Below are 11,890 nucleotides of genomic sequence, written 5' to 3'. Positions count from 1 at the left end.
GATCGAATTTTCATTGTGAAGAACTGACTTACATTGCACAGGTTCCATACCACTGTTGTATTTTTTACAAAATTATGCCCCTTTTTCGACTTATATTTATTCAACTGACAAGGCTGTGGAATAGTCAAGCGTTGCTGTCCTCGCAGCTCTTGTTTTACACGATGCAACATTCCTGCGGAGTTGACTATGTTGTGAGACAATATATATTCTTTAGGAAGGACAATTGGAGGTGAAATTTGCCCTTCACCTGTGACTCTGAACAAGTTTCTGTCTAATGCCGTATTTTCGTAATACATTCGAAACACTATGTACAACACAACAAAACATTATTTTTACAGTATTACCTTTAACTTCTTACAGGCGACCATGCAGGTGGTGAAGTAAGCCAACTGTCATCAAAAAGAGGAAGAAATCAGTGGGAAGTTGAATTTTCTGCCAAGTTTCTGCAGGCGTCATTGAAGGTGGAGTAAACATTTTGCAGTTACTGATAATGCTTACTTTCAATAATATCTATTTAGTCATTGTCATTAATCAGAAACTCCGTTGAAAAAATATTAAAGTAGATATTACATGCAACTCCTGTCCTATTTCAAATATATAAACGATGTGCAAACACCCAAATACTTATAGATGTTCAAAGTATCTGATTAAACAGGAGAGTACGCTGCTTGTAACTGATTATTATATATAGTAACAACGTGTCTTGATTGGCAACATAGTGTAATCTTGTATGATTTGACTGAAGGAGCAAGCACTGTATTTAGTAATATTTCACATATATATATCAGCTTAACTGTTTGAATACGTAAATGTCAACATATTAATTTCATGCAGCTGAGTTCAGTGATACTACATTGTTTTTACTTAGATGCAGTATCATACTTCAAGAAGCAGTTTAATTTGTTTGTATAACAAGTAAATGTTAGTCCGTGTTGATATAGTTGTCTTTGCATAATGCATACAGCTGCCTTAGCTTATTAATATACCCCTGTAATATTTCGAAATAACTTGCACCCCACGACCAGTTTCTAAGAGCGATAACATCGAGTGATAAAACTAAATTTATAAAATGAAATAATTCTACAAAAGTGGTACAATACAAACTATTTCTTAACTCTTTTAAACAGTGTAATACAATATGTACATTTTAATGTTGATATAACATTGAGACCGGTCAAAATGTTGCTTTTGATGACCTCAGATAAAACGAATATTCAACTTTGTGCTCTTATTGTCTAGAAGATTGAATCATCAACGGTTTTCGACTCTATGTTTTATTTACAAATGGTCATCATTCATTTCAAACCCGTGTACCTCACGAATTTTGTACCAGAATGTGGTATTTAGTACTGTAAAAGGATTTTTTAGTTGTTTAAATTGGTTATGGTCGTCTAATACAGGTTCACAGACAAACGGTAATATGACACGTATATTGAAATAAATCAATTCAGTGACACAAAGAAACCGTCTACAGTCTTTCAGAGGCAGGGCCATTATTTCAAATTTCGTAAAAAAGCCAGTAGCTGGAATACCGTTTCTGATCAGTTGAATGTTAAGGATGTCACAGTATGTGGAACTGTGTCCTAGAAGTAATACTGAAAAAACTGAATCAATATATATCAATCCACGCTGTTTCTAACGTATAAAACACTACAATTTTAAATAAAGTGACGAACGTAGGCGGATTGCTAAATCTACAATTCTCATTTGATATTTAACATATTGTAATATTTTGGTAAAAATTAACAATTTTTAACTATAACTATTTTTCTGTGTTAAGTAATAGCTGGGCTGTGTAATTTATTTCGAGTTATTAGAAGGGTATATAAAGAAATTAACATAGCTGTATATGTTGTTAATAATATCAATTTTTATTCCAGAATATTGACAATGTCCTGAAAACGAGCAATCAGCTACTTGTACAAGATCAGAGACTTGGTATGTAAATATTAACAGTTGTTATAAAGTTTGTTTGTTTGTCTGGGCTTTTGTACTGTTTTTCAGTATTTCAGTTATGAGAGGGCGGGCAGGTAACCTAGCCAGTGTTATATGATTTTTTACCAGTACTTACCTCTTCTGTTAGTGATTGCAATAATTCCCCATAAATCAGAGGTTGAAGACGAAAGATTATAGACATAGTATCATATCTTACATCAGATCGTCACAGAGAACATACCGGTATTCCTTGTCAGGGGATTGGAGTCATGGCTCCAGAATAGTCTGTGTTCACTCTTGAGCTAAGCACATGGATTTGTGTGATAATGAAATGAGAATTGAATAATTGCTGTATAGTAATCAAGTAGACTGGTACTGGGATAAGCGAAAAAGTTTCCTTGCTTTAAAGTTTAGGAGTACAGCTTAACATTACCGTGTTTGACAAGACATTTGCAGTCAGAGGGACCTCCGTGGCTGAGTGGTTGAGGCAGCTGACTTCAAATGACTTGCCCCTCATCGAATTGGTTCGAGCTTCACTCGGGGTTTTGAATTCTTCATGTGAGGAAGCCATCCAGCCAGCTTACAGAAGATCGGTGGTTCTACCCAGGTGCCTGCTCATGATGAAATAATGCACGGAGGGGCACCTGAGGTCTTCCTCCACCATCAAAGCTGGAAAGTCGCTATATGACCTATAATTGTGTCGGTGCGACGTTAAACCCAACAAAATAAATAAATAAATATTTGCAGTCAGAATTATCAGACCGTTGAATATGTACATGTTAGAAATAAAGGTTTCATACGCCACTGAAACAGGGTGTATTATTGGCTGGCAGGCAGCGTGTGTTAAGTTTGCCGCTGTCTTAACTTGAGCAGTATTATCCAGTGTTCACCAAACTTGGTCACTTCGTTTATTGGCATATTATGTTGGCCAATTCGGAAATAAGCTAGATCTATCAAGTCTTTCCGGAGATACCGCCCTTCATTTACTCAAAATTGCAAAATTATGTCAACTGTCTAACTTGAGCAGTTCATATGCAGTGTCACAGAAGTATGGGCATAATATATCAGCCAAGTTCAGTAATCATCAAATCAGTGGCTCTGCAGTTATGGCCCTTGAATTACTAACTATTGTGAAAATTGAAGTGTCCGCTCTTTAGCTGTGTTCACAAAACGTTGTATAGGTGTTCATCTTTCTGTGACCAGTTCCTTTCCAAGTCACGCGTGAGTTATTGCCCTTGAATTACTTAAAATTGTGAAAATAGGCAGTGTCCTTTCAATTACTTACGCGATTCTTGTCCAAAGTTCTCCTAATGTACCCAGAATGTTTATGGGCATATCCGTTTGATAACATGCGAGTTTATCTTTGTTGCTCTATCGGCGGACATATATTGTGACAGTTCGGCAGTTTTGCTAGACAGTAGAAATCTCTTAATACTGAGAACCTATCTTACTAATTTTGTTTTTATATACTTCATTAAAATGCTTTTGCCTGTTATAGGTGCAGATCCTCTGCTTTGCTTGTTGTACGAGACAGACACTAATGTAGAGAGAGAGAATCCAGCTGCTTTAGAGGAAATTCCCAGAGTATGGCGGTACAGAACGCCTATATCTCTACAACATCTCCAGCAAGAGGCTGAAGCCAAAATATCACAAAAGCAACACAAAGTGTTGCAATTATTCCTGAAAGAGGTAAAATTGTGAACAAACTGTTAAGTAACATACTTTTTCATATAAAATGTTAAATCTTCTGTTATGAGCTTACTACTAAAAATCTTACAATAATTTGCACAGAATATGTATTATTTCTAATTAATGATGTTTTTTATGTTTTTATAAGTATACATTTCATTTATAGGATCACCATTTAAGAGCACTTCGATACATTCCAAGTATTCTACGCCTTCATCGAGCCTTGTTCCAAAAATATCAAAGAAAATTAGACAAAGCGGAGGCTTCACAAATCTTAATTGCGCATCTGAAAAGAGGTATGTTTCGTCATGCTTTCCATGTTTAAGAACTATTTTATCTTTAAATATGTTTTTAAATCTTGGTATTGTTTCGGAGCCGGTAAAATATAGAGAGAGAGAGTTAAAAATGCTAATGATATGTCATTTTGTCTGATACAGAAGAGATAGCTGGAGGGGAAACGATGCAGTTGCTACAAGATTTTGCAGATGCCTGGGAGTTGGTCAGAGAATCATTGACTCTGTACTGTAAGTGCATTTTTTAAACAAATTTATGTTTACAGTGTTGATCATACTTGTATTATAAGCGTATACAAGATTTGAATGTGGCTTTTTATGTTAGACTTCTTTCTTTTTTCGGTAATGTTACATACATTTTGAACAAAATTTTCTCTTTTCAGTGACATTAATGTAAAGAATGTTTGGTAACTACGCATCGGCATTCTTTAACCATCACAATAGATTGAATGTATTGTAGATAACTAAATATAATTATGCATATTTATAGAAAAACGGTTCTCTAAATCGAGAAGTAACAGTATTGCAATGTGAGTCATGGCAGTTGAAAATTCCTGTTGGCAATTAAATGTTTAATTAGTATTTTCTGGTTTCAGTGTGTCCAACAGAACTAGGTGGTATGATAGTCTCAAAGGAGTACTGTAACAAAAGTATCACAGATAAGACACCAATATCTATACTGCTACCAACAACAAAAGAAGCAGGGCTCTGTTCTTACGCTTTATTAGACTTTCTGATGAGAAAACAAAATGATTTCTTGGACAAATACTTGAAAGAAGCACATAGGTGAAATTTTCTTGTTCAGTTATTGTGCACTGTATAAGCTGTATATTTTTAAGTTCAACGTTTCTACTTTCGCTAATAGCCATAGAATGAGCTATTAGTTAAGGTGACTTCATTGTCTTTCTTCGAGAATCTTTGCCCGCATCATTCTTGTTGACGCCGACATTAATCGAAACTCTATGTATGATTGACAAGGATGTTTGCAAACCTCTGTTGTAGCATCCTTGCACAGGCAGACACATTAAGTTGTTTTGTTTGCCCAACACATCAAAAAATGAAACTTTATATATCTATCTTAAGAATATTAGCATGGTTTTGTGTACTGCGGTAGACACATAAGGTATAACAGAAGAAAAAAGCTAGTGCATTCTCATGAACCGCTTGATCAACGATTACCAATCTTTTACTGCAAAGCTTACGAAGACGCTTGCTGACTTCTCTGATTCGGATTAAAATGGATACAAATCTGATATAATCCTCTTGATTAAAATGTCGTTATCTGTGTAATTGTTACAAATTAAAGGGAAATGAATGACTCCTCATAAGTTTATTATTTATAAATACCATCATATATATATATATATATCCGCAGTCTTGCATTACTTTGTCATGGAAACAAAATTTTTGCCCTTTAAATCTAATATTTTCTTCAGTTTTTGTCCGATTTTGTCTTTCTTTGCCTTGAATGAACCAAGAAGTTCTAACAGAAAGAATAAACAGTAGAACAACTTTTCTCTTCCCTCGCTTTAAATACGTTGAATAGGTTTTGATATACCAAAACTTTCCTGTGTAATTATTTTATTTTCTTGTGAAGTCTTTGAAAACAAATGTGTTATTCGTGCAGAAAATCTGGGAGTATTTCAAGCGTAAGTCCCAAGGAAGTGACTTCGGCTCACCTTATCAGCTACGACCCTCAGCACGATATTCTTCCATTAGTCCTAGCTAATTGCCAATATTCGTTCGAAATGGGTAAAGGGACAAAGATAGAGTATGATTTTGCTGCCTTAGAAAGACAATTGATGGATAGATTCTTGTTCTCAAAATCCAGGATCGATGTTGGCAGAGTGTTAATGGTAAAAAATACTGTAACATAAAGACATGTGGTTCTTGTAGTAACATTTTTTGTTGTCTCACTCACGTTGTAGAGACATTTATATGATGAATGCTGTTTCAGTTGCATTATACATTTGTATATTGCTTTACGTATAAATAAAATGACATGGTCTTACAATGTCTACCTTAATTTAAGACTAAATGCTTTGTCGCTAATATTGATTCTACATTTCTAATTTTATTGTTAACCTACTGGACTTATTTCAATATTTAGGTTAAGAAATATAAAATTAAGCATTTAACATAGTTTTGAAAAATGCAGTACCTTGATGTGCTTGCAGGCAATAAGAAAGAGTTCTAAGATATCTGAAATCCAAAAATTTAAGCAGCGATGACGTGCCAAAGAGGGAAAATGTATCAAATACTTAGTATTACTGTCATGATATTTCAGATTGATCAAATGGTATACCGAACAGAATTTACGAATGCGGAAGTTTTCAGGAAACTAGCTGACAAAATACCACAGGTATAACCCTTTATATATTTATCCTTTATAATTGGTAGAGAATGCAATAATCCAGATCGAAGAATTATTAAAACTCTAAAAGCCTTTGTGACATTAAGGTCACTACACCGCTACTTCCCTTATCCCCAGACTATGTGCAATATACCCATAGGAGATGAAATATCCATGAAAAGTTGCAAGCAGACCTCAATATATGAAAAGACATCTATCCCCTACCTTTATTCATTGTAAGGAAGTGATCACCTTTTGGACAGACAACTTGTAAAGGAAGAAAGAAACACTAGTTTGGCAATAAAAATGGACATGTTAATTTTATGCACTTTATTTTTGTTTGCATTATTGCAGGAAACTTTAAGTGCTGCAGTAAAGACCCAGATTTGCAGTGATATCAGATCCCTTCCTGACCTTTGTACTTCACTAGACAATCTGGATATCACTATCAGTTTCCTCAAGTCTACAGGAGGACAACCAGACAAAACGTTGCACGAGTTCATGCAGAAAACACTTCAAATGGAAACTACAATACATAGTCAAAAGGTGAACTTTTGCCCATCCCTCAAAATTACCATTTTATCTTCTAGTGATTCGCAACCTTGAGATCGCTAAAAAATCAAATATTGTTCGTAATGAATTGCATGTAGAGGTTGAATTTATTAAACTAGAGGGATAGAACTACATGTACATTACAGAAATGGTAGAGAAAATGGTACGAAGTTTTGCCTTGTTTTCTCAAAAGCACTGGATTAATTGTAATATGCATGTATTTCGTGCAGGCCCAGCAGTCGTGTGAGTTCAGACATGCACAGTCGCTATGGTTACTGTTATCGTTACAGAAATCCAAAAAGATGATGGACCACAATCAGCATACAGAGGTATGTTTGTTAATCACAAAAGTAATGTTTTGTAAGAATTCCCGCCTACACTTATAACACACAAAGTTACCACACTTAGGATACTATTTATGTATTTACTTGGAATTTACGGCGCACCAACACAGTATAGTTTATATGGCGCCAAACAGGACTACAAATTTTGGTTTCACATCTCATTTACATCGAAATAAAAACATAAGGTATGGAATCAAAATTTGCATACCTGCTGGAATCACAGAGTTACAGCAAAACCAAGTGTTAAGACCCTATTAGTCGCCTCTTACGATCATGCAAGGGTAAGGCAGTGGTTCCAATTCTTTTCATACATAGATCGTCCCAGAACCACATGGGGCACTTAGGATACTAAGATGTACAATTAAGACTACAGTAGAAAAGACTGATAATGGATGCTTTTTGTTGATGCTATTGTACCCCAGATACAAAGTAAAATGGGGCTTTATTGGAGCCATGTATGTTCGTCATTTCAGTCTGTCTGTAATTTCTTACTGGAGTCCTATCTTCAAAACGATCTCGTTGATTTTTTAAATAGCTACTCATAGATGTTAACCTTGATAATACGTCAGAAATCAGGTATGATGTAGGTCACTACTTCCAGTGTCGAGAACATTCTCGGAGGTCAAAGATTGAACAGCTTAACTTCGTGTCCGCTCCATTTCTGCTAAACCCTAGAAAGATTTTGATAAAGCTAGCATCCATCACGTCTTAAACTCATTTAGACGATATGCAAATCGCGTGACCAATGACCTATTCACCAACATTTGAAATCTGAACTTTAAACCTGGACTTGAACATGCTAAGTTTTCTTTTTGCTCTGCCTTTGCTGAACGTGCGCATATTGTAATGGAACTTTGCGTGAATATGCATATAATCATCTCGGAAAAAGTCCTCTTTATGAATATGCTAGAACATTAGTTATGGCAAAGTGAAAAACTGTAACTTAAGGCGAAGTTTTAGACTTTGAACGATGATGAATATGGGACAAGGTCACTAAGGCAAAAACGTTTTTAAGTCACACTTTGTGTAAAAGGTCAAACATTTACACATGTGCATCATCATAATATGACAAGAATTATGCACGATCTTTGTCACTAGGTTTAAATTCAAAGTCACACTTGGAGGTCAAAAGCAAAATAGCTTTATTTCGTATGCGTTCTATATCTTACACAAAAGATTTTCATAAAACTTCTGTTAGGCCTACCTTATTAATTTTAATGGGGGTATTTACCGTCGTAAAAGTTAGACATTTGTAACACCCAATTTATTTGAATTCAGTTTCGACTTGTGGATTGATTGTTATAAAAATTTCAGGATATAATAGTTAGCATAACAGCAACATGTCCATGTAAATTATTGTACAGTTTCAAATTTTCTTTTTCGAAATTGTGATTTTGCCCATTTTTGACATTGAGAAAAGGCCATACAAGTTTACATTATTAAAGCTTTTTGAAAAATTCCGAAGGACCATACTGTCACCCTGGGAGACATTTAAAATGATGTATAGTTTATATTTCTGATCTTGCACATTTATATAGCGGCAATTTACGTAATATCCTGTTATGGATTAGATGGATCAAAGAGTTCCTTTAATTGTTGACCTCATCAAGACGACGTGCAGAGTGCACAAATCTGGTCACTAGGTCCAAGGTTAAGGTCACACTTAGATGTGAAAGGCCATGATCATAGCTTATTACTTTACTTGTATCAAAATGGTAGGGTATTTATTACCCTCAGTAATGGCTTTAATTGCCTTTAATTCAAATTTAAGAAAGTCCATAGCCCGCCCGCTTAGCTCAGTAGGTAGAGCGTTGGTCTACGGATCGCAGGGTCGTGAGTTCGATCCTCGGGCGGGGCGTATGTTCTCCGTGACTATTTGATAAACGACATTGTGTCTGAAATCATTAGTCATCCACCTCTGATTCATGTGGGGAAGTTGGCAGTTACTTGCGGAGAACAGGTTTGTACTGGTACAGAATCCAGGACCACTGGTTAGGTTAACTGCCCGCCGTTACATGACTGAAATACTGTTGAAAAACGGCGTTAAACCCAAAACAAACAAAACAAAAGAAAGTCCATATAATTTAAATATGGACAATCCAGAGCAAGAGAACAACCTTCATTGTTGTGTCCATATATATTAATTTATTTCTTTAGCAGCATGTAACTTTTGAAGTGTTTTTTATTTCAGTCAACGTTCGAGAGCCTTTTGCGGGAGTTTCATGAAGAATTGCCAGATGAGTTACTAACCTTGTATAGGGGCTACATGAAGAAATTGTCAATCGACAAACTCAGCCAGTTGGTAGAAGTTCTTCACGAATATATCCTGTTAGTTGTGGCTGTTAGACAGAATCCGGAGGATGACGACTATACTGATACAACCAATAACAAGTACGAACTTACGTTGTTGAGATCAATTGAATTCAGTGTTTGATAAAGAGAATAGTTTTGAAATTTAGTCAGATTAAGGTTTTGGCCGGTTTCGCTCAGGTTCGCTCAGGTTCCATCTTCCATTGCAATCTTTCAGAGTCAGCCCGTCACATTGTACTCAGTTTCTCTGTCAAATACTCTCCAATTAATATGAAACTTAATATACCTCATCAGCATAAAGTAGACATGCATGTGTTGTCGAGGCTTACATGTCCGAATTTTTATTTCTTGAGTAATGCCCCTTTTTAACCTTACAACGTTTCAGCTACATTTGTACATTTTGTACTCAATCCCATAACAGTTTCCATCCAGTTCAAATGAAAGTTGAAGTACATCATTAACATGACGTGGACATGCTCATATTTTCGGGATTTTCATGTCGGATTACTTATGCATCTTTTTGGATTTAACAATATTAGTTTATGAAACAGTTTCAGAGGGCATGTGTTATACAGTGTTGATATCTTGCATCTTGTACTTGATCTATTTATATAATTTCATAGTTTGGACGCTGGAACTTTAATAAAATATATGCTTACTTTTTGTAGACTTGGTGAATGGCTGTATGGGTATGTAGACAATTTTGACAACCCACCACTAGATATGGCTGTGTTGACAGACTTCCCGAAGGACATATTATACAAACATAGTGTCCATGCATGGGTTAGTACCTATGGAATGTTGAAAGAGAAACTGACGGGAAACTATCGTCGATTCTGATCACGTCGGTATAAGACAAAGTACAAATATTGGACCAAATGTAGACATTGTGATTGTAAAACATAACGTTTATGATCATAGTCTGTGATATGAGGATATGGGATATTTTTACAGTTTCCAGTGATGTGATAAGAAATTCAAAGCAGTATTTTTGTATTATTATGTTGATCTGCATGTGACAAACCATGTGTATACTGAACCAGTTATTTAAGTTATGAAAGGCATGCTAGACGTATATTATGATTGAATCTATTCTTTACAGAAGTTTCTTGCTGTCATTTTAAACTTGTTACAAGTCATTTGTTTCAATTGTTATCGCCGATTGTTTTGGATACATGTATTAGGTTTTATAAATGTTTTGTTCAATGCTTTATTTTTTCCACTTGTAAAGTATATAGTATAGTATATTGCTGGATTATATTTGTTTCGGTGTTCTCAACCTTTAATGTGAGAAAGTGCTCTTAGTTTTGTTTCATGTGTCGGTATATTTATATTTCATGTAAAATGTTAAAAGAGTTTTATTTTTTCATTGATAACAAAAGATAACATTTAAGTGTGTACGTTGGAAAACATACATAGTTTTATTGCTTTATTTTACATTTTTGCCTTTCTTAGTTATCTGTTTATGTTTGTGAATTCTTATAGATAAGAAAAGTGTATTTCTTAAATGATATCACCTGGCTATCACTAAGGTGTGATAAATTACAAAATCTCTGGCAACCTGCTATGAGACAAAATTATTCCTGTCTGTATTTGATTTGCCATTAAGAATAAGAAAGTAAATAACTTTTCTTTGCAGTGAAATATGATATGTTTATCTGTCTTTTAATTGTTGTTATTTTTTTTGTTGCCTTTTTATTGTTTTGGCTAGGATTGTATAATCCATGTGTTTTAATGTTTTAAAATGCTTACCAAATGCGAGAGAAAATTTAAACAAAATCAGTTTGATGTAATTCAAAAAGTTTGAAAGTTTGCAGTATTAAAAATGGCATAGTACCACATAGTTAAGACAGACCGTCTTGGAAGTAAAGTGGTGATGGTGGCATGTAATCATTTAGCTAAATCATCCACACTATCTAGTCTACATGGTTGGAACACACTAGCGTATACGGTCAGAGTTGAAGGCTTTGAATTATGTCTTTGATAGCAGTGTTGGTATAAAGGGTATCATTATAAATCGACATAATTAGAGCAAATGATAAATCTTTATGCTGTATATGTATTACTAAGTTTATGTTGTCTACCATGATTTAACTGGTGATTGTTTTTTCAAATATTAAAAGTATAAGCATTTGTAATATATTTGTATTTGTTTTTTTCTTTTATATTGGCTTTTCTATGGTTTTGTGTTTCCCTACTACCAGACACTTGACTATTTTGGTTAACTGCAATGAGTCTTATTCTTCACAAGAAAATATATTCTACCGACATGCAACTCCTTCCTATAGATTTGGACGATAGGTTAATAGAAGTTGCTTAGATCATGTTTATTCTCTATATACGCTGTAAATAACGGTAAACATGATAGAAAGATACTTTTACATGCTTTGTTGACACACGTAAAGCATTTGATA

At 34.7% G+C, this 11,890-nt stretch overlaps 1 protein-coding gene across 1 annotated transcript; it reads left to right on the top strand.

Annotated features, from left to right (window-relative positions):
• Positions 1–360: 360 nt before the first annotated feature.
• Positions 361–11,616, top strand: LOC128553866 (E3 ubiquitin-protein ligase RNF213-like; the record flags this gene model as incomplete). Its single annotated transcript, XM_053535058.1, has 12 exons — positions 361–461; positions 1,881–1,938; positions 3,434–3,624; positions 3,791–3,920; positions 4,062–4,148; positions 4,514–4,703; positions 5,545–5,773; positions 6,205–6,279; positions 6,625–6,816; positions 7,053–7,151; positions 9,358–9,557; positions 10,145–11,616. Coding segments are annotated over 12 exons (1,724 nt in total), but the record flags the coding sequence as incomplete, so codon positions are not given.
• Between the last annotated feature and the right edge of the window lie 274 nt (positions 11,617–11,890).

This window comes from Mercenaria mercenaria, unplaced genomic scaffold (genome assembly GCF_021730395.1).
Source record: "Mercenaria mercenaria strain notata unplaced genomic scaffold, MADL_Memer_1 contig_4413, whole genome shotgun sequence".
In the NCBI taxonomy this organism is placed as follows: Eukaryota; Metazoa; Mollusca; class Bivalvia; order Venerida; family Veneridae; genus Mercenaria; species Mercenaria mercenaria.
The sequence above is the reverse complement of the archived record's forward strand: the minus strand, read 5'-3'. Positions and strand labels throughout refer to the sequence as shown.